General features: G+C 47.8%; 1 protein-coding gene across 2 annotated transcripts in view; it reads left to right on the top strand.

Annotated features, from left to right (window-relative positions):
• Positions 1-24336, top strand: part of LOC138796642 (transcription factor COE3-like) — an 89186-nt gene that overhangs the window by 44505 nt on the left and 20345 nt on the right. The window contains exons 7-10 of one of the 2 annotated variants that reach the window (XM_069976267.1): positions 16053-16134; positions 21761-21878; positions 23463-23593; positions 23940-24066. In XM_069976267.1, coding sequence (XP_069832368.1) covers positions 16053-16134; positions 21761-21878; positions 23463-23593; positions 23940-24066 — 458 coding nt within the window. Of the gene's footprint in view, positions 1-16052; positions 16135-21760; positions 21879-23459; positions 23594-23939; positions 24067-24336 lie in introns of both variants that reach the window. The other variant, XM_069976266.1, reaches the window with a different exon arrangement.

Raw genomic sequence — 24336 nt, 5'->3', positions numbered from 1 at the left:
GGCTGTGATGTCACTACCTTCTGATCAGTACATAGGCTGTTATGTCACTACCTTCTGATCAGTACATAGGCTGTGATGTCACTACCTTCTGATCAGTACATAGGCTATGTACTGATCAGAAGGTAGTGACATTTACTTCTGCCCTGGTCTCGTAGGCTCTGCATAAGTTTTCTGCCCTGGTCTCGTAGGTTCTGTGTGAGTCTTCTGCCCTGGTCTCGTAGGTTCTGTGTGAGCCTTCTGCCCTAGCCTCTTAGGCTCTATGTGAGTCTTCTGCCCTAGCCTCTTAGGCGCTGTGTGAGTCTTCTGCCCTAGCCTCCTAGGCTCTGTGTGAGTCTTCTGCCCTAGCCTCTTAGGCTCTGTGTGAGTCTTCTGCCCTAGCCTCTTAAGCGCTGTGTGAGTCTTCTGCCCTAGCCTCTTAGGCTCTGTGTGAGTCTTCTGCCCTAGCCTCTTAGGCTCTGTGTGAGCCTTCTGCCCTGGTCTCGTAGGTTCTGTGTGAGCCTTCTGCCCCTGGTCTTCTAGGCTCTGTTTGAATCTCTTGCCTTGTTATCATAGGATTTGTGTGGGTCTTTAGCCCTGGTCTCATAGACTGTGTGGGTCTCCTGCCCTGGTCTCGTAGACTATGTGGGTCTCTTGCCTTGGTATCGTAGGCTTTGGAGCAAGCGATTGCTGATCGAGGTCAGCACTCACTTGCTTGTCATCATCGGCCCATGTAATAAGGCTTTAAGTTTCTTGCCTTGATATCGTAGGCTTTGTGTGGATCTCTTGCTCTGATCTTGTACACTGTCTGTCTCTTGCCTTGGTCTCATAGGCTTTGGGTGGGTCTAGACTGTGTGGGTCTCTTGCATGGTCTCATAGACTGTGTGGGTCTCTTGCCCTGGTCTCATAGACTGTGTGGGTCTCTTGCCCTGGTCTCATAGACTGTGTGGGTCTCTTGCCCTGGTCTCATAGACTGTGTGGTTCTCCTGCCCTGGTCTCATAGACTGTGTGGTTCTCCTGCCCTGGTCTCATAGACTGTGGTTTTCCTTCCCTGGTCTCATAGACTGTGTGGTTCTTCTGCCCTGGTCTCATAGACTGTGTGGGTCTCTTGTCCTGGTCTCATAGACTGTGTGGTTCTCCTGCCCTGGTCTCATAGACTGTGTGGTTCTCCTGCCCTGGTCTCATAGACTGTGTGGGTCTCCTGCCCTGGTCTCATAGACTGTGTGGGTCTCCTGCCCTGGTCTCATAGACTGTGTGGGTCTCCTGCCCATGTCTCATAGACTGTGTGGTTCTCCTGCCCTGGTCTCATAGACTGTGTGGGTCTCTTGTCCTGGTCTCATAGACTGTGTGGTTCTCCTGCCCTGGTCTCATAGACTGTGTGGGTCTCTTGCCCTGGTCTCATAGACTGTGTGGTTCTCCTGCCCTGGTCTCATAGACTGTGTGGGTCTCCTGCCCTGGTCTCATAGACTGTGTGGGTCTCCTGCCCATGTCTCATAGACTGTGTGGGTCTCCTGCCCTGGTCTCATAGACTGTGTGGGTCTCTTGTCCTGGTCTCATAGACTGTGTGGTTCTCCTGCCCTGGTCTCATAGACTGTGTGGTTCTCCTGCCCTGGTCTCATAGACTGTGTGGGTCTCTTGTCCTGGTCTCATAGACTGTGTGTATCTCTTGCCCTGGTCTCATAGACTGTGTGTATCTCTTGCCCTGGTCTCATAGACTGTGTGGGTCTCTTGTCCTGGTCTCATAGACTGTGTGGTTCTCCTGCCCTGGTCTCATACACTGTCTGTCTCTTGCCCTGATCTCGTAGGCTCTGTGTGGGTCTCTTGCCGTTGCCTCGTCAGTGTCCTCCAGGCTTTGTGTTCTCGTTCTGCATTGTGGTTCCTGATCCTTGTCTTCACCCCTCTCTTTCTTTTCTCACCACCCCCCATCTCGGCCGTTCACAATGTTATCTTGCGCGTCGTCTTCACTCCTCTGTTGAGAGTCTCAGACCTCTCTATTGATACGAGGCGGCTTCCTTGTGGAGCTGTCAGTCAGTGGCCGGAGATAAGCGTCTCCCTTCAGCACCCTGCTCTTATAGCACATTGTCCTGTAATGGCTTTTATCGCTCCCGTCAATGTATAAGATTTCCTGGTGTATACCGCCGTCCTTCTTCCTGGAAAAGGTCAGTGTGCCAAAGGATAAGAAATCCTGATCCCCCTGAGGGTTATAGTGGACCCAGCGCCAATGTATCAGCCATGGGTGAAATCTTTGTTCCTTTGTTCCTACCTTCCTGTGATGAACGGCCTCAATGCCGTAGTGCCATATTACACACTTACACACCATACATTATAGTGTGGAATCATATACGCGTATTCCTCTCATAATGCTCTCAATGGTCAGTGTACTCCATCATGTTAGTTTCTACTGCCCTCATATTGCAGAGGTGACCCCCATCCCATAGGAGACAGCGATGACCCCCCCATCCCATAGGAGACTGTGATGATCCCCCATCCCATAGGAGACAGCGATGACCCCCCCATCCCATAGGAGACAGTGATGACCCCCATCCCATAGGAGACAGTGATGACCCCCATCCCATAGGAGACAGTGATGACCCCCATCCCATAGGAGACAGTGATGACCCCCATCCCATAGGAGACAGTGATGACCCCCATCCCATAGGAGACAGTGATGACCCCCATCCCATAGGAGACAGTGATGACCCCCATCCCATAGGAGACAGTGATAACCCCCATCCCATAGGAGACAGTGATAACCCCCATCCTACAGGAGACAGTGATGACCCCCCCCCCATCCCATGGGAGACAGTGATGACCCCCCCATCCCATAAGAGACAGTGATGAGCCCCCCATCCCATAAGAGACAGTGATGACCCCCCCATCCCATAAGAGACAGTGATGAGCCCCCCATCCCATAGGAGACCGTGATCACCCCCATCCCATAGGAGACAGTGATGACCCCCCCATCCTATAGGAGACAGTGATGACCCCCCCCAATCCTATAGGAGACAGTGATGACCTCCCCCCATCCCATAGGAGACAGTGATGACCCCCTCATCCCATAAGAGACAGTGATGAGCCCCCCATCCCATAGGAGACAGTGATGAACCCCATCCCATAGGAGACAGTGATGACCCCCCCCATCCCATAGGAGACAGTGATGACCCCCTCATCCCATAAGAGACAGTGATGAGCCCCCCATCCCATAGGAGACAGTGATGAGCCCCCCATCCCATAGGAGACAGTGATGATCCCCCATCCCATAGGAGACTGTGATGAACCCCATCCCATAGGAGACTGTGATGATCCCCCATCCCATAGGAGACTGTGATGATCCCCCATCCCATAGGAGACTGTGATGATCCCCCATCCCATAGGAGACTGTGATGACCCCCCATCCCATAGGAGACTGTGATGACCCCCCCCCCCATCCCATAGGAGACTGTGATGATCCCCCATCCCATAGGAGACTGTGATGACCCCCCCCATCCCATAGGAGACTGTGATGATCCCCCATCCCATAGGAGACTGTGATGACCCCCACCATCCCATAGGAGACTGTGATGACCCCCCCATCCCATAGGAGACAGTAATGACCCCCATCCTATAGGAGACAGTGATGACCCCCCATCCCATAGGAGACAGTAATGACCCCCATCCTATAGGAGACAGTGATGACCCCCCATCCTATAGGAGACAGTGATGACCCCCCATCCCATAGGAGACAGTGATGAGCCCCCCCCCATCCCATAGGAGACAGTGATGACCCCCCCATCCCATAGGAGACAGTAATGACCCCCATCCTATAGGAGACAGTGATGACCCCCCATCCCATAGGAGACAGTGATGAGCCCCCCCCCCATCCCATAGGAGACAGTGATGACCCCCCCATCCCATAGGAGACAGTAATGACCCCCATCCTATAGGAGACAGTGATGACCCCCCATCCCATAGGAGACAGTAATGGCCCCCATCCTATAGGAGACAGTGATGACCCCCCATCCCATAGGAGACAGTGATGAGCCCCCCCCCCATCCCATAGGAGACAGGGATGACACCCCCATCCCATAGGAGACAGTGATGACCCCATAGGTGATTGGGCATACAGAGCATATTATTGTAAATTGCCATGGTTCCCATTGACTCAGCTGGTTGTAAGCGTCTGTATGTCTAATGTGAGTCCTTCTTCTACAGCCCCAGTGTACATAGACTTTGGTAGTCCTAAGCCTCCTTTGTTTGACTTCTGAAAACCCCTCTTCGCCCTGTAGTTGAGAGAGCCAGATAAGTAATTGTGGTGGCTCCTGTAAGTTCGGGTGGTCTCGGGGCCTCCTCTGCCTGCCTCCTGTGAGGCCCTCTTCTTCAGCTCAGCCCTGGTGGTTAAGAGAGCTTTATCAGTACATTGAGGTGGTCCCTGTGGTCTCAGGGCTTCTTCTTTTTGCCTCTTCTTGGATTCTCTTCTCCAGCCCTCCAGACTGGTGGTTTCGGGGCCTCCTCTGCCGGCCTTCTCTGAGCCCTCTACCCCAGCTTCAGTGGTTTAGAGAGTCGAATCAGTACATTGAGTACATTGTGGTTTCTGTAGACTCGGGTGGTCTTGGGGCCTCCTCTGTGTACCTCCTTTTGGCTTCTCTTCTTTAGCCCAGCCCCATTGGTGTAGAGAGCCGTATCCGTAGATTGCGGTGGTTCCTGTAGACTTGCTTGGTTTTAGGGCCTCCTCTGAACCCCTCTTCTTTAGCCCAGCCACGGTGGTTTAGCGAGCCATATCAGTACTTTGCGGTGGTTCCTGTAGACTCGGTTAGTCTCTGTGTACCTCCTCTCTGCTTCTCTTCTTTAGCCCAGCTGCATTGGTGTAGAGAGCTGTATCAGTACATTGCGGTGGTTCCTGTAGACTCTGTTGGTCTCAGGGCCTCCTCTGTGTACCTCCTCTCTGCTTCTCTTCTTTAGCCCAGCCCCATTGGTGTAGAGAGCTGTATCAGTACATTGCGGTGGTTCCTGTAGACTCGGGTGGTCTCAGGGCCTCCTCTGTGTACCTCCTCTTAGCTTCTCTTCTTTAGCCCAGCCCCAGTGGTGTAGAGAGCCGTATCAGTAGATAGCAGTGGTTCCTGTAGATTCGGGTGGTCTCGGGGCCTCCTCTGTCTGCCTCCTTTGAGCCCCTCTTCTTTAGCCCAGCCCCAGTGGTGTAGAGCGTCGTATCAGTACATTGAGGTGGTTCCTGTAGACTCGGTTAGTCTCAGGGCCTCCTCTGTGTACCTCCTCTCTGCTTCTCTTCTTTAGCCCAGCCTCATTGGTGTAGAGAGCTGTATCAGTAGATTGCGGTGGTTCCTGTAGACTCGGGTGGTCTCGGGGCCTCCTCTGTCTGCCTCCTCTGAGCCCCTCTTCTTTAGCCCAGCCCCAGTGGTGTAGAGAGCCGTATCAGTAGATTGCGGTGGTTCCTGTAGACTCGGGTGGTCTCGGGGCCTCCTCTGTGTACCTCCTCTTAGCTTCTCTTCTTTAGCCCAGCCCCATTGGTGTAGAGAGCCGTATCAGTAGATTGCGGTTGGTTTCTGTAGACTCGGGTGGTCTCGGGGCCTCCTCTGTGTACCTCCTCTTAGCTTCTCTTCTTTAGCCCAGCCCCATTGGTGTAGAGAGCCGTATCAGTAGATTGCGGTGGTTCCTGTAGACTCGGGTGGTCTCGGGGCCTCCTCTGTCTGCCTCCTCAGAGCCCCTCTTGTGCAGCCCAGCCCCAGTGGTTTAGAGAGCCTGATAAGTGCCCTATCAACATGTTAATCAAATTACTTATGAGCCAAAATTGACGCTTTTCATTAATTATACAAGATTATTCTAATTGCAAATTCAAATTTATTCGCTCTGAACAGAAGGTGTTCTGCCACGTCTCCGGGAATTTGCATATTAAATGGGCAGAGTGGGGGATTATGTATGCTAATTTATGCGTATTGTCTTTATTTTTAACTGGCAGACCATATGCACGGCTGCTGCTTAAGTAGGTGAAAAAGTGGCAGGGAGTTTGATTGGCCGCTCGCTGGAGTCTCGGCGCTGGCGGTGGTGAGGGGAATGGCATCACCTGGCGCCCCCAGCGCGGGGTTCACTGCAGTCTCCTCAGTACATGGCGGCGGTGGTGGCGTAATAGGAAGAGGTGTCGGGGAATGGCGTGGAGGATAAAAATATCCCTCATTCAGCTTCCTCCACCCCCCAACCCCCCACCTGGGTCTATGGGACGAAGATGCCCCGAGCCTCCGACAGTCACCCTGTGAGGCTGCGAGTATGGAGGCCGCTGGTGACCAAGCATCACACAGCATCGTATATAACACTATACACCAGGACACATCTGTATATAACACTATACACCAGGACACATCTGTATATAACACTATACACCAGGACAGCACTGTATATAACACTATACACCAGGACACAGCTGTATATAACACTATACACCAGGACACATCTGTATATAACACTATACACCAGGACACATCTGTATATAACACTATACGCCAGGACACATCTGTATATAACACTATACACCAGGACACATCTGTATATAACACTATACACCAGGACACATCTGTATATAACACTATACACCAGGACAGCACTGTATATAACACTATACACCAGGACAGCACTGTATATAACACTATACACCAGGACACAGCTGTATATAACACTATACACCAGGACACAGCTGTATATAACACTATACACCAGGACACAGCTGTATATAACACTATACACCAGGACACAGCTGTATATAACACTATACACCAGGACACAGCTGTATATAACACTATACACCAGGACACATCTGTATATAACACTATACACCAGGACACAGCTGTATATAACACTATACACCAGGACATAGCTGTATATAACACTATACACCAGGACACATCTGTATATAACACTATACACCAGGACACATCTGTATATAACACTATACACCAGGACACATCTGTATATAACACTATACACCAGGACACAGCTGTATATAACACTATACACCAGGACACAGCTGTATATAACACTATACACCAGGACACAGCTGTATATAACACTATACACCAGGACACATCTGTATATAACACTATACACCAGGACAGCACTATATATAACACTATATACCAGGACACATCTGTATATAACACTATACACCAGGACACATCTGTATATAACCCTATACACCAGGACACAGCTGTATATAACACTATACACCAGGAAAGCACTGTATATAACACTATACACCAGGACAGCACTGTATATAACACTATACACCAGGACAGCACTGTATATAACACTATACACCAGGACACATCTGTATATAACACTATACACCAGGACACATCTGTATATAACACTATACACCAGGACACATCTGTATATAACACTATACACCAGGACACAGCTGTATAAAACACTATACACCAGGACACAGCTGTATATAACACTATACACCAGGACGCAGCTGTATATAACACTATACAGCAGGACAGCACTGTATATAACACTATACACCAGGACACATCTGTATATAACACTATACACCAGGACGCATCAGTGTATATCACTATACACCAGGACAGCACTATATATAACACTATACACCAGGACACAGCTGTATATAACACTATACACCAGGACGCATCAGTGTATATCACTATACACCAGGACAGCACTATATATAACACTATACACCAGGACAGCACTATATATAACACTATACACCAGGACACATCTGTATATAACACTATACACCAGGACCATCTGTATATAACACTATACACCAGGACACAGCTGTATATAACACTATACACCAGGACACAGCTGTATATAACACTATACACCAGGACACAGCTGTATATAACACTATACACCAGGACACAGCTGTATATAATACTATACACCAGGACAGCACTGTATATAACACTATACACCAGGACACAGCTGTATATAACACTATACACCAGGACACAGCTGTATATAACACTATACACCAGGACACAGCTGTATATAACACTATACACCAGGACACAGCTGTATATAACACTATACACCAGGACACAGCTGTATATAACACTATACACCAGGACACAGCTGTATATAACACTATACACCAGGACACAGCTGTATATAACACTATACACCAGGACACAGCTGTATATAACACTATACACCAGGACACATCTGTATATAACACTATACACCAGGACACATCTGTATATAACACTATACACCAGGACACATCTGTATATAACACTATATACCAGGACACAGCTGTATATAACACTATACACCAGGACATAGCTGTATATAAGCATACTGTATATTACCGACTGATACATTGTAACAAACTCTCACGTGTTTTCTTCTGCTGTCAGCAAGCAGAGATCCTGAAGATGTAGACCTGGAGCACCAAGGGGCACAACCAATCACAGCTTGTATTGCAACCAACCACGGCTCTCATAGCAACCAATCACAGCTTGTATTGCAACCAATCACAGCTCTCATAGCAACCAATCACAGCTCTCATAGCAACCAATCACAGCTCTCATAGCAACCAATCACAGCTCTCATAGCAACCAATCACAGCTCTCATAGCAACCAATCACAGCTCTCATAGCAGCCAATCACAGCTCCTATAGCAACCAATCACAGCTCTCATACCAACTAATAACAGCTCCTATAGTAACCAATCTCAGCTCTCATAGTAATCAATCACAGCTCTCATAGCAACGAATCACAACTCCTATAGCAACCAATCACAGCTTGTATTGCAACCAACCACAGCTCTCATAGCAACCAATCACAGCTCCTATAGCAACCAATCACAGCTCTCATAGCAACCAATCACAGCTTGTATTGCAACCAATCACAGCTCCTATAGAAACCAATTACAGCTCCTATAGCAACCAATCTCAGCTCTCATAGCAACCAATCACAGTTGCTATAGCAACAACAACCAATCACAGCTCGGCTTTCACTCCTCACATTGCTCTGGTAAAGTGAAAGCTGAGCTGTGACTGGTTGCTATGGAAAATGTGACTGGTTCCTATAGAGAGCTTTGGTTGGTTGCTATGGGCAACAGACAGAATCTCACTATAACAACGTTTGGTACTTTTCCCCCATAGTCTGTTACAGATTTTTGTCCCTGTAGTGTGGCTGACATCTCCTGGTATATATGTTTACCCCCCACACAGTGATTGTGGTGTCTCCAGCTGGTGGGCACTGTGGCTGGCACCTCCCTGGTATATATGTATACCCCCCACACAGTGATTGTGGCACCTCCAGCTGGCGGGCACTGTGGCTGACATCTCCTGGTATATATGTTTACCCCCCACACAGTGATTGTGGCACCTCCAGCTGGCGGGCACTGTGGCTGACATCACCTGGTATATATGTATACCCCCCACACAGTGATTGTGGCACCTCCAGCTGGCGGGCACTGTGGCTGACATCTCCTGGTATATATGTATACCCCCCACACAGTGATTGTGGTGTCTCCAGCTGGTGGGCACTGTGGCTGACATCTCCTGGTATATATCTGTATACCGCTACACAGTGATTGTGGCACCTCCAGCTGGCGGGCACTGTGGCTGACATCTCCTGGTATATATGTATACCCCCCACACAGTGATTGTGGCGCCTCCAGCTGGCGGGCACTGTGCAGGGACATATGGCGCACAGGTGGGGATATAGGTTGCATTGTTTGTGTATCAATATTGGCGCAGGGCTGAGCTAGAAGGTATAAATATGTGTCTGGTCTCCTGGTATGTGCCAGCTGGCTGGTGTGCCCACATGCCTCTCCTCTAGGGTACACAGCAGCCCATGTATAATTCACAGCGCCATGCCCAGCACAGACTGCCGCCTCCCACACCATTAATATTTCATGACTCCTGGAAGCCTCTGGGAATGGCGGTGTCTGCCTCCCGTCTCTGTCTGCTCACTGATTCCTCTGCGCTGTATCCTGTGCCAGTGCCGCCATCCTCCTATCCTCCTGGTATCATAGGAGTGGCCCCTCACCCTCCTGGTATCACAGGAATGGCCCCTCACCCTCCTGGTATCACAGGACTGGCCCCTCACCCTCCTGGTATCACAGGACTGCCCCTCATCCTCCTGGTATCACAGGAATGGCCCCTCACCCTCCTGGTATCACAGGAATGGCCCCTCACCCTCCTGGTATCACAGGAATGGCCCCTCACCCTCCTGTTATCAGGAGTGGCCCCTCACCCTCCTGGTATCACAGGAATGGCCTCTCACCCTCCTGGTATCACAGGACTGGCCCCTCACCCTCCTGGTATCACAGGAATGGCCCCTCACCCTCCTGGTATCACAGGAATGGCCCCTCACCCTCCTGGTATCACAGGAATGGCCCCTCACCCTCTTGTTATCAGGAGTGGCCCCTCACCCTCCTGGTATCACAGGAATGGCCCCTCACCCTCCTGGTATCACAGGAATGGCCCCTCACCCTCCTGGTATCACAGGAATGGCCCCTCACCCTCCTGGTATCACAGGAATGGCCCCTCACCCTCCTGGTATCACAGGAATGGACCCCTCACCCTCCTGGTATCACAGGAATGGCCCCTCACCCTCCTGGTATCAGGAGTGGCCCCTCACCCTCCTGGTATCACAGGAATGGCCCCTCAACCTCCTGGTATCACAGGAATGGCCCCTCACCCTCCTGGTATCACAGGAATGGACCCTCACCCTCCTGGTATCACAGGAATGGACCCTCACCCTCCTGGTATCACAGGAATGGCCCCTCACCCTCCTGGTATCACAGGACTGGCCCCTCACCCTCCTGGTATCACAGGACTGGCCCCTCACCTTCCTGGTATCACAGGACTGGCCCCTCACCTTCCTGGTATCACAGGACTGGCCCCTCACCCTCCTGGTATCACAGGAATGGCCCCTCACCCTCCTGGTATCACAGGAATGGCCCCTCACCCTCCTGGTATCACAGGAATGGCCCCTCACCCTCCTGGTATCACAGGAATGGCCCCTCACCCTCCTGGTATCACAGGAATGGCCCCTCACCCTCCTGGTATCACAGGAATGGCCCCTCACCCTCCTGGTATCACAGGACTGGCCCCTCACCCTCCTGGTATCACAGTAATGTCACTGACTAAAGAAAGTGTAAAACTATACAACAGATCTGTATTATTTAGTTTCAAGATGGGACTCCTCCATTATAATAGTCACTGTAAGGCTAGGGACAGGGCAGGACTCCTCTATTATAATAGTCACTGTAAGGTTAGGGACAAGGCAGACCTCCTCCATTATAATAGTCACTGTAAGGCTAGAGACAGGGCAGACCGCCTCCATTATAATAGTCACTGTAAGGCTAGGACAGGGCAGGACTCCTCTATTATAATAGTCACTGTAAGGCTAGGGACAGGGCAGGACTCCTCTATTATAATAGTCACTGTAAGGTTAGGGACAGGGCAGACCTCCTCCATTATAATAGTCACTGTAAGGCTAGGGACAGGGCATGACTCCTCCATTATAATAGTCACTGTAAGGCTAGGGACAGGGCAGGACTTCTCCATCATAATAGTCACTGTAAGGTTAGGGACAGGGCAGAGCTCCTCTATTATAATAGTCACTGTAAGGCTAGAGACAGGGCAGACCGCCTCCATTATAATAGTCACTGTAAGGCTAGGACAGGGCAGGACTCCTCTATTATAATAGTCACTGTAAGGTTAGGGACAGGACAGACCTCCTCCATTATAATAGTCACTGTAAGGTTAGGGACAGGGCAGGACTCCTCCATTATAATAGTCACTGTAAGGCTAGGGACAGGGCAGGACTCCTCCATTATAATAGTCACTGTAGGGACAGGGCAGGACTCCTCCATTATAATAGTCACTGTAAGGGTAGGGACAGGGCAGGACTCCTCCATTATAATAGTTGCTGTAAGGCTAGGGACAGGGCAGAACTCCTCCATTATAATAGTCACTGTAAGGTTAGGGACAGGGCAAGACTCCTCCATTATAATAGTCACTGTAAGGGTAGGGACAGGGCAGGACGCATCCATCATAATAGTCACTGTAAGGTTAGGGACAGGGCAGACCTCCTCCATTATAATAGTCACTGTAAGGGTAGGGACAGGGCAGGACTCCTCCATTATAATAGTCACTGTAAGGCTAGGGACAGGGCAGGACTCCTCCATTATAATAGTCACTGTAGGGACAGGGCAGGACTCCTCCATTATAATAGTCACTGTAAGGGTAGGGACAGGGCAGGACTCCTCCATTATAATAGTTGCTGTAAGGCTAGGGACAGGGCAGAACTCCTCCATTATAATAGTCACTGTAAGGTTAGGGACAGGGCAAGACTCCTCCATTATAATAGTCACTGTAAGGGTAGGGACAGGGCAGGACGCATCCATCATAATAGTCACTGAAAGGTTAGGGACAGGGCAGACCTCCTCCATTATAATAGTCACTGTAAGGGTAGGGACAGGGCAGGACTCATCCATTATAATAGTCACTGTAAGGTTAGGGACAGGGCAGAGCTCCTCTATTATAATAGTCACTGTAAGGCTAGGGACAGGACAGACCTCCTCCATTATAATAGTCACTGTAAGGGTAGGGACAGGGCAGGACTCCTCCATTATAATAGTCACTGTAAGGGTAGGGACAGGGCAGGACTCCTCCATCATAATAGTCACTGTAAGGTTAGGGACAGGGCAGACCTCCTCCATTATAATAGTCACTGTAAGGGTAGGGACAGGGCAGGACTCCTCCATTATAATAGTCACTGTAAGGGTAGGGACAGGGCAGGACTCCTCCATCATAATAGTCACTGTAAGGTTAGGGACAGGGCAGACCTCCTCCATTATAATAGTCACTGTAAGGCTAGGGACAGGGCAGGACTCCTCCATTATAATAGTCACTGTAAGGTTAGGGACAGGGCAGAGCTCCTCTATTATAATAGTCACTGTAAGGCTAGGGACAGGACAGACCTCCTCCATTATAATAGTCACTGTAAGGGTATGGACAGGGCAGGACTCCTCCATTATAATAGTCACTGTAAGGGTAGGGACAGGGCAGGACTCCTCCATCATAATAGTCACTGTAAGGTTAGGGACAGGGCAGACCTCCTCCATTATAATAGTCACTGTAAGGGTAGGGACAGGGCAGGACTCCTCCATTATAATAGTCACTGTAAGGGTAGGGACAGGGCAGGACTCCTCCATCATAATAGTCACTGTAAGGTTAGGGACAGGGCAGACCTCCTCCATTATAATAGTCACTGTAAGGCTAGGGACAGGGCAGGACTCCTCCATTATAATAGTCACTGTAAGGCTAGGGACAGGGCATGACTCCTCCATTATAATAGTCACTGTAAGGCTAGGGACAGGGCAGGACTCCTCCATTATAATAGTCACTGTAAGGCTAGGCTTAAGTACTTGGCTCATTGATGAAATTCCCTAGGGATTACCCAGTGGAAGATGTCAATACAAGTCTATGGACCGTCTGGGGTCCAGTGCTTCCTGAGTGTCTATAGACTGTTTTTTAATCCTGACAATTTCCTTGATCTTTTGGGGAGGAGCAATCACAGTCTGGAACAGAAATCTTGTGTTTTGTTGGTGTTGTATCTGATCTGTCGCCATGTTGTGGTGAAAAGAGGCCGCCCATCAGGGAGAGTCCATACTACGGAGATCTGATTTATTTGCTGATACTATGGGTGGAGTCGTCCATCACTGCCATCTTGCCTTATCTTTTTATAAGTTGGCTTTGTTCTGTGAGGTCTATAAGCCCAATGTGGCAGTAGCTGGCCTTGGATGCAGCCAGGGTGGTCAAAGGCCAAGGGCTCCATGTACTGGGCCCTAATGTGGTTGCAGGTGGTGATAGGGCTTAGAGGCTAGAGGTAAGGAGGTGGCTATGGCTTACCATGTGACAGTTGGGTTGCCCCATGTTCACTTGCAGGGCCACACTCATTTCATGTCACATGATGAGACTGACGCGGCGATCACGAGAGAGTGTTATACCGTGATTGACGTGTCATCTCCGGCTGCAGGCCATGCATCTCCTGCACAGATCCAATGCATCACTGCAAATACATGAAATAAAGTTCAGACTGAGTTGGAAGGGGAAAAGGTGAAACCGCAGACATGTCTGAGCGGCGGCGAGGAGTGCAGAGCGTTTCTGCTTCCACCCTAGGATGATGCTACCGACGTAAATGAAATGAGCGACAATCTCTGTGGCCATAAATGAGACCACACTGAGGGCTTTATAGATCTGGGTAATGGCGGAGGCAGAAAGCACCGACAGGTGAGGTGGGGGTGGGTGAGGGGGGCATTAATAATGCATGAGGTGGGGCTCTGATCAGGCTTAAGTGCTCCGGCCCTTTCCTGTAACCATGAGGCTGTCATGAAAGAGACAGACACAAGTCACATAGACTGTATCATGCGTTTGCCCTGCCGAATACTCCATTAAAACTGCTATAGATGTCTCAAGAAAGGACTCAAGAAAACCATCATATATCAGGGGTGGGGTAAGAGCGTACACCTCAGCAATGGCTCTAGTGAGGCTACTGATGTTCCTGCACCCAACCTAATGAGAATCTTTCTCAGTGGGTCTGGATCTAAGAACCTGATAAACTAACCACTGTACAGGGGGGTGGATCAAGAGTAGCCTTCACCTCAGCAAAGGGACTAGTGGGGTTACTCATGTTCCTGCTCCCAACCCAATGAGTATCTTCCTCCTTGAGGAGGCATCAGTGGGTACATGGATCTAAGAACCTCATAAACTCACAACGCTACAGTTCTGTGGGATGAGAGTAGCCTTCTCCTCAGCAATGGGACTAGTGGGGCTACTGATGTTCCTGCACCCAACCCAGTGAGAATCTTCCTCAGTGGGTCTGGATCTAAGAACCTGATAAACTAACCACTGTCCATGGGGGTGGACGAGGAGTAGCCTTCTCCTCAGCAATGGGACTAGTGGGGCTACCGATGTTACTGCACCCAGCCCAATGAGAATCTTCCTTAGTGGGTCTGGATCTAAGAACCTGATAAACTAACCACTGTCCATGGGGGTGGACCAAGAGTAGCCTTCTCCTCAGCAATGGGACTAGTGGGGCTACTGATGTTACTGCACCCAACCCAATTAGAATCTTCCTCATGTTGGAGGCATCAGTCGGTCTGGATCTAAGAACTTCATAAACTCACAACGCTACTTGGGAGGGATGAAAGTATCCTTCACCTCAGCAATGAGACTAGTGGGGCTACTGATGTCACTGACCCAATCAAAATGGGATCTAAATGAATCATATCTATTGACATTGTGGTAAAGGTGACATCATTGGGCTCCCATGTGTACATGGATCTAAGAACCTGATAGACTCACAATGCTACATATTGATTGGGATGAGAGTAGCCGTCACTTCAGAGTTTGGACTTGGCTTCTGATGTCACTGCACCCAACCAAATAGTGGTTTTATGGAATCTTATCTGAGGACACTATCGTAAAGGGGACATCATTGGGCTCCATAGTGTATGTTGCTCTACAAACCTGATATAGACATAACACTATATCTGGGATAGACTATAAGTGGCCTGTACGGTAGACAAAGGACTGGTAGGACTCATGATGTCATTGCACCCAACCACTTTAATCTTCTCTATAGATATCATTGTGGAGGGAGCATCATTTGGCTCCAGAGGGCATATGGATCTAAAAACCTAGGAAAACTACCACTGTACATGGGGGTGGACCAAGAGTAGCCTTCTCCTCAGCAATGAAGTCAGTGCAAACAACCAAATATAGATTTCAATGAATCTTCTCCATGGACTTCTTCATGAAGGAGGTGACATTGGGCTCCAGTGTGAACATGGATCTAAGAAGCCACATTTCATAGGGACCAACACTTGATGGGCACCAGTAGCTCAGCTGAGCAGATAGGCTTTATTTTTTAATATTCCCGCTTTCCATCTGCCGGGGGCCATCACTGGGTTCTGTAACCGGTCTGTGACAGCTGCTGAGCCTTGGACTATTCAGTCCCTCACTGCTTTAAAGTCTCTTTGCCTGTTATACATTAAAAACCTTCACTCCTCTCATTTTGTCTTTTTTATTTTATAGGTTTTTCTTGAAATTTTTTTTAAAATGCAACCAGAACTGTCTGAAGAATGCAGGGAATCCGCGGGACATGAGGCGATTTCAGGTGAGGTGGCTGGCAAGGGTGCAGGACTAGGGTCAATCATGGAATTTTATATCATCCTCATTATGGCCTTCACGACCACCATCGCATCACCCCGCATGGTCGCATAATGTCCTCTCCTTGTTGCGTCTTGTCAGTGGTGCTTACATATGCTAACCTCCTATATACGCTCCATAGGGCGTGTCACACAGTCAGATTCTGTCCACGTCGGCTCCTGTTTGTCCGCCATCTGCCACACATCATTGTGTAGTTGGTTCAGAGGAATCGAGCGTCACTCCTGTCTATCAGCTCTCTGTTTTATTGGGGGCTCGTCCGGGATTTCATGAATATTTGCAGACTATGTTGAAGCCCAGGAAGGCGATAAAGTGTTTCCCCGAAAATAAGACCTAACTTCAGGATTTTTAGAGTAGACTTGAAATATAAGCCCTACTCCAAATATAAGCCCTTGTTGCAGTCATGTGACCAGATTCCTGACACTGGTTGGCCATCCATCAGCCAATCAGGGCCAGACTTGTTATGCTCCGCCCCCAACTGCTCAACACACGCTGCAGGGGAGTCAGGAGTGGTAAGAAGATGCAAAGTAGGGGACATTGAATATGGGGGGATGGGGGGTACGTGGGCAACTACAGGGGGGGTGGGGGTATAAAGTATGGGGGGGAACTACAAAGGGGGGAGGGGGGGTATTAAATATAGGTGGAAGAAAGAACTATGGGGGGAGGGGGTATACAGTATGGGGGAACAACTACAGAGGGGGGATGGGGGAGGGAGGTATACAGTATGGAGACTACCTGCAGGGGGGGGAGGTATACAGTATGAGGACTACCTTCAGAGGGGGGAGGTATACAGTATGGGGGAAACCACTACAGGGGAATGTACACTTTAGGAGCCCAACAACAGTGGTCCATACAGTATGGCGGCTATCTACCGTATAGAGTGGGGCTGCAGTGTATGGGTTTACCATATTTCTGCTAAAATACCCCGAAAATAAGCCCTAGAGGAAAGAATAATACAGGCCCCTGTCTTAGGGCCCTATTCCACCGGACGATTATCGTTTGCATAATCGTTAACGATCTCAAACGACCGCTATTGCGAAAGACCTGAAAACGTCATTTCCATGGAACGATAATCGTTACATATGATCGTAATTCGCTGTTGCGTTCGTATCTATTGTGAACGACCGAACGACGTCTTATTCAATGCGAAAGATTTGCGAACCTTTTTCGAACGAGCAACGATAAAAATTGGTCCAGGTCTTATAAAGCAATCAACGATTTCTCGTTCGGTTGTTAATCCTTAACTGCATTTCAACCGAACGATTATCGTTTAGATTCGAACGATTTAACGATAATCTGAACAATAATTGTCCGGTGGAATAGGGCCCTTACTTTTGGAGAAGCCTGGTATTTTCTTCCAGTGTGTTGACTGCAGCCATTTGTAGTGACGCCCCCCTGCAGCCAGCTGCCCCTTCTTATCACCTATGCTTAGCCTTCTCCTGTATCTATGACAGCTTACACACGCTGTATACACATAATGTCATCACTGCGTCTCATGGTGTCAGCTCCTGGTGTGCGGCGCTGGAAGAGTTAAGTCCCCGGGACGCTTCCCGCTGGATGGAAGAAGAAACTTCAGCTCTTTCCTCACAGCGGGGCTCGGCAGCTCATTAGGGGGCTCCTTAAAGAGCTGATAATTATGACATCCTAACCTGATTAGCTCCACTTCATTTACATTCCTGCTGGAGGAGACGCCCCATCCCTGCGCCTGTCATGTCTCACAGCCAGGGTCACCTGGGGGATGTGGCCAGGTGTGCCCACCACTGGACTCCGATAATATACAGTGCTGTATACATATGTATATATATACACTCACCGGTCACTTTATTAGGTACACCTGTCCAACTGCACGTTACCACTTACTTTCTAATCAGCCAATCACATGGCGGCAACTCAGTGCATTTAGGCATGTAGACATGGTCAAGACAATCTCCTGCAGTTCAAACCGAGCATCAGTATGGGGAAGAAAGGTGATTTGAGGCCTTTGAACGTGGCATGGTTGTTGGTGCCAGAAGGGCTGGTCTGAGTATTTCAGAAACTGCTGATCTACTGGGATTTTCACGCACAACCATCTCTAGGGTTTACAGAGAATGGTCCGAAAAAGAAAAACCATCCAGTGAGCGGCAGTTCTGTGGGCGGAAATGCCTTGTTGATGCCAGAGGTCAGAGGAGAATGGGCAGACTGGTTCCAGCTGATAGAAAGGCAACAGTGACTCAAATAGCCAACAGTTACAGCCAAGGTAGGCAGAAGAGCATCTCTGAACGCACAGTACCTCCAACTCTGAGGCAGATGGGCTACAGCAGCAGAAGACCACACCGGGGGCCACTCCTTTCAGCTAAGAACAGGAAACTGAGGCTACAATTTGCACAAGCTCATCGAAATTGGACAGTAGAAGATTGGAAAAACGTTGCCTGGTCTGATGAGTCTCGATTTCTGCTGCGACATTCGGATGGTAGGGTCAGAATTTGGCGTCAACAACATGAAAGCATGGATCCATCCTGCCTTGTATCAACGGTTCAGGCTGGTGGTGGTGGTGTCATGGTGTGGGGAATATTTTCTTGGCACTCTTTGGGCCCCTTGGTACCAATTGAGCATGGTTGCAACGCCACAGCCTACCTGAGTATTGTTGCTGACCATGTCCATCCCTTTATGACCACAATGGACCCAACATCTGATGGCTACTTTCAGCAGGATAATGCGCCATGTCATAAAGCTAGAATCATCTCAGACTGGTTTCTTGAACATGACAATGAGGTCACTGTACTCCAATGGCCTCCACAGTCACCAGATCTCAATCCAATAGAGCATCTTTGGGATGTGGTGGAACGGGAGATTGGCATCATGGATGTGCAGCCGACAAATCTGCGGCAACTGTGTGATGTCATCATGTCAATATGGACCAAAATCTCTGAGGAAGCTTCCAGCACCTTGTTGTATCTATGCCACCAAGAATTGAGGCAGTTCTGAAGGCAAAAGGGGGTCCAACCCGTTACTAGCATGGTGTACCTAATAAAGTGGCCGGTGAGTGTGTGTGTGTGTGTATATATATATATATATATATATATATATATATATATATATATATATATATATATATATATATATATACACTCAGTGCTGTACACCTATATATATATATATATATATATATATATATATATATATATATATATATATATATATATATACTCAGTGCTGTACGTCATAATGTATATACTCAGTGCTGTACATATATATATATATATATATATATATATATATATATATATATATATATATATATATATATGGTATAAAGTGTCAGTGTGTTAATTAGATTTGTTCCAAGAGTGCTCAGTGAGCCAATCTATACCCTTGTTTTTTTGTTTATGGGGAAATCGCCAGGAACCCTATATATCCCTATATACCTGACAGTTCTGAACTGTTTATGTAAATTGTATCTTATGCACATTAGAAATAAACTAAAAACTTTAAACATCCTAAATACCTAAAAGCCAAACTGAGATGTCATGTTATCAGACTGTATACAGAGCCTGGTTATATACAACATTGGCAGTGTTATATACAGCCTGGTTATATACAACATTTGCAGTGTTGTATACAGCCTGGTTATATACAACATTGGCAGTGTTGTATACAACCTGGTTATATACAACATTGGCAGGGTTATATATGGCCTGGTTATATACAACATTTGCATTGTTATATACAGCCTGGTTATATACAACATTGGCAGTGTTATATACAGCCTGGTTATATACAACATTGGCAGTGTTATATACAGAGTCTCGTTATATACAACATTGGCAATGTTATATACAGCCTGCTTATGTACAACATTGGCAGTGTTATTGCCAGGTGCATTGACATAAAGATTTTTACCTCATACAACTCTGGAGCAGCAACATACAATTGTCCATGTGGAAAACATGCAGAATCCGGATTTATGCCACCACCTGCAGTGATCGGCCTTGGGCATTGTTTATTGTCATTGCAAATGGTGCTTAATAGGAAACTACAATCGTCTAAAAGATATTTTTTCATCCGAGTTAATCATTGGAATTTGTGTATACCTGTAGTACCTGTAGTGTATAGTTGGAGGGGTTCTGTATACCTAAAGTGTATAGTTTTTAGGGGTCCTGTATACCTGTAGTGTAAAGTTGGGGTGGGGTTGTATACCTGTAGTGTACAGTTGAGGAGGCTCCTGTATACCTGTAGTATATAGTTGATGAAGGTGCTATATACCTGTACCTGGAGGTCCTGTGTACCTGTAGTTTATAGTTTGAGCATTCTGGATACCTGTATTTTATAGTTCTGGGCTCCGGTATACCTGTAGTGTATCATTTGGGGGGTCCTGTATACCTGAAGTGTATAGTTTGGGGATCCTGTGTACCTGTAGTATATAGTTGGTGAAGGTGCTGTATACCTGTAGTGTATAGTTGGGGGGGGTCCTGTATACCTGTGGTATATAGTTTGGGGGGTCCTGTATACCTGTACTGTATAGTTTTGGGGCTCCTGTATACCTGTACTGTATACTTTGGGGGGTCCTGTATACCTGTAGTGAATAGTTTTTGGGGTCCTGTGTACCTGTAGTGTATAGTTGGTGGAGGCCCTGTATACCTGTAGTGTAAAGTTTTAGAGGTCCTCTGTACCTGTAGTGTATGGTTGCAGTAGGGGGTCCTGTATACATGTAGTATATAGTTTGGGGGGTCCTGTATACCTGTAGTGTCTAGTTTTGGGGGTCCTGTATACCTGTACTGTATAGTTTTTGGGGTACTGTATACCTGTACTGTATACTTTGGGGGGTTCTGTATACCTGTAGTGAATAGTTTTTGGGGTCCTGTGTACCTGTAGTGTATAGTTTGGGGGGTCCTGTATACCTGTAGTGTATAGTTTTGTGGGTCGTGTATACCTGTAGTGTATAGCTGGAGTAGGGGGTCCTGTATACCTGTAGTATATAGTTGGTGGAGGTCCTGTATACCTATAGTGTATAGTTTTGGGGGTCCTCTATACCTGTAGTGTACGGTTGGAGTTTGGGGTCCTGTATACCTGTAGTATATAGTTAGTGGAGGTTCTGTGTACCCGTAGTGTATAGTTTTGGAGCCCTGTATACCTGTAGTGTCCTGTATACCTATAGTGTATAGTTGGAGTTGGGGGTCTACCATATATTTCTGTGGATCTGTTGTGAGGCAGCTGGCCCTAGCAACCAACCAGATACCAGCTCCCTTTGAAAATGAAAGTAGTAATCCTATTGGTTGCTAAGGCTTCCAACTGCCATTTCTGCTGGACAGAGCTGCAGCTTATTATATCACCTGTGTGTGCAGTGTGGAGATTCTTCCATTCATTTCTATGGTGCCCTCTTCCCCCTCCCGTGCATCTGGCAAAATCTTCGCTTTTTTGGAGTCAAACGGTTCAGGCATTTGGAAGTCTGTAGAGGACAGACTGACAGACAGACAGACGTTAATTTTTATGATATAGATATAAAAATAAATACATTTATTCATATATATATATATGATGGTGGTAATATATATATAGCTTGTGATGATTGTATAAGCTTTTAATGTTTTATATTACAGGTTGTGGTTTCCACAACGGTGAATGTGGACGGCCATGTCCTCGCTGTGTCAGATAACATGTTTGTACATAATAACTCAAAACATGGCCGCCGGGCGAGAAGACTGGACCCTTCAGAAGGTTTGTCTGTATATATCTGCCCTTTACAGATTCTGACAGGGGTGTTATTCTAGAGTTATCTTGGAAACCTTATAGGGACTGACCCATCAGCTGTTAACATAGGGTCTGTTAAAAAAAAATTTAAACTTACTATATTGTATCCTACTTATATCTTCCTTAGATATGTAACTGTATTGTCATTGATAACATTTTAAAAATCCAATAATATTTGAAAAAAACAAAACAAAAAAAAAACATAGGGGCTGTTAATGGTTGGTAGGGAGGTGACCAAAGGTCATTACTGTAGGGAGGTGACCAATGGCCATTACTGTAGGGAGGTGACAAATGGACCGTTACTGTAGGGAGGTGACCAAAGGGCCATGACTGTAGGGAGGTGACCAATGGGCCATGACTGTAGGGAGGTGACCAAAGGGCTGTTACTGTAGGGAGGTGACCAATGGACTGTTACTATAGGGAGGTGACCAATGGGCTATTACCGTAGGGAGGTGACCAATGGGTCATTACTGTAGGGAGGTGACCAATTGGCCATTAGTATAGGGAGGTGACCAATGGGCTATTACTGTAGGGAGGTGACCAATGGGCCATTACTGTAGGGAGGTGATCAATGGGCCATTACTGTAGTGAGGTGACCAATGGGCCATTACTGTAGTGAGGTGACCAATGGGCCATTACTGTAGTGAGGTGACCAATGGGCCATTACTGTAGTGAGGTGACCAATGGGCCATTACTGTAGGGAGGTGACCAATGGGCCATTACTGTAGGGAGGCGACCAATGGGCCATTACTGTAGGGAGGTGATCAATGGGCTATTACTGTAGGGAGGTGACCAAAGGGCCATGACTGTAGGGAGGTGACCAAAGGGCTGTTACTGTAGTTACTGTAGGGAGGTGACCAATGGACTGTTACTATAGGGAGGTGACCAATGGGTCATTACTGTAGGGAGGTGACTAATGGGCCATTAGTATAGGGAGGTGACCAATGGGCTATTACTGTAGGGAGGCGAACAATGGGCCATTACTGTAGTGAGGTGACCAATGGGCCATTACTGTAGTGAGGTGACCAATGGGCCATTACTGTAGGGAGGTGATCAATGGGCCATTACTGTAGGGAGGTGACCAATGGGCCATTACTGTAGGGAGGCGACCAATGGGCCATTACTGTAGGGAGGTGACCAATGGACCGTTACTGTAGGGAGGTGACCAATGGGCCATTTATATAGGGAGGTGACCAATGGGCCATTTATATAGGGAGGTGACCAATGGGCCATTACTGTAGGGAGGTGACCAATGGGCCATTACTGTAGGGAGGTGACCAATGGGCCATTACTGTAGGGAGGTGACCAATGGGCCGTTACTGTAGGGAGGTGACCAATGGCCATTACTGTAGGGAGGTGACCAATGGCCATTACTGTAGGGAGGTGACCAGATGTTATTGTGGGGGAACGCTGATCAATCAGTGGAAATAGGTTTAACCTTGTCATTGCACTGTGGCAGGAAGAAATTCACATACATATTTTTGGCCATCAGTTATATCGTTGTGTAACATTATATTCTGTGCTCCTCTCCCTCCTCTGTTTATAAAGCAGCTACTCCCTGCATCAAGGCCATAAGCCCCAGTGAAGGCTGGACGACCGGCGGGGCCACCGTCATCCTTATCGGGGACCATTTCTTTGATGGTCTGCAGGTTGTTTTCGGCACCATGTTGGTGTGGAGCGAGGTGAGTCATGACTCTTTGGGCTGTAACATATCCTCCCTGTGTTACAATGTTAGTCGTGGAAGAGGGAACGATTCTATGTATTGTAACCGAGCCTCACCTCTCTGTAAGATGACATTTGTGGAGCCTAGCAGGTTGTCTTCACTGATGGTAGACAATAAAATTCCAGGCATCCTAACCAAGTCTCACCTCTTTGTAAGATGAGATTTGTGGAGCCTCGGGGGTTGTCTCCACTGCTGGTGGACAATAGGATTCCATGTAATGTATCCAACTCTCACCTCTTTGTAAGATGACATTTGTGGAGCCTCGGAGGTTGTTTCCACTGATGGTTCTTCTTTCTCTTCCACAGCTGATTACTCCGCACGCCATCAGAGTACAGACACCCCCAAGACATATCCCCGGTGTGGTTGAGGTCACATTATCGTACAAATCCAAGCACTTCTGTAAAGGAGCTCCAGGAAGATTCGTCTACACAGGTGAGGAAAACTTCTGGAGAGTATCAAAGGTGATAAGTGCACGCTGGATTTTAGCCACATCTTACACAAGCTATCACATTTATGGCTCAAAATATGCCTAGCAGAACATTTGTTGACACTTCCTTCATTACCTCTCTGGCCAATCACAGCGCATAGTCCATACTAATATACCAAACTCTGTACTAAAGAGGCTGCACTGTGCTAGGCTGATGATTTACTCAGTACAGTACTATAGATAGAGGGTGATTAAATACATACAGCAGTACAGCA

This window comes from Dendropsophus ebraccatus, chromosome 7, assembly GCF_027789765.1.
Source record: "Dendropsophus ebraccatus isolate aDenEbr1 chromosome 7, aDenEbr1.pat, whole genome shotgun sequence".
Classification (NCBI taxonomy): domain Eukaryota; kingdom Metazoa; phylum Chordata; class Amphibia; order Anura; family Hylidae; genus Dendropsophus; species Dendropsophus ebraccatus.
The sequence above is the reverse complement of the archived record's forward strand: the minus strand, read 5'-3'. Positions and strand labels throughout refer to the sequence as shown.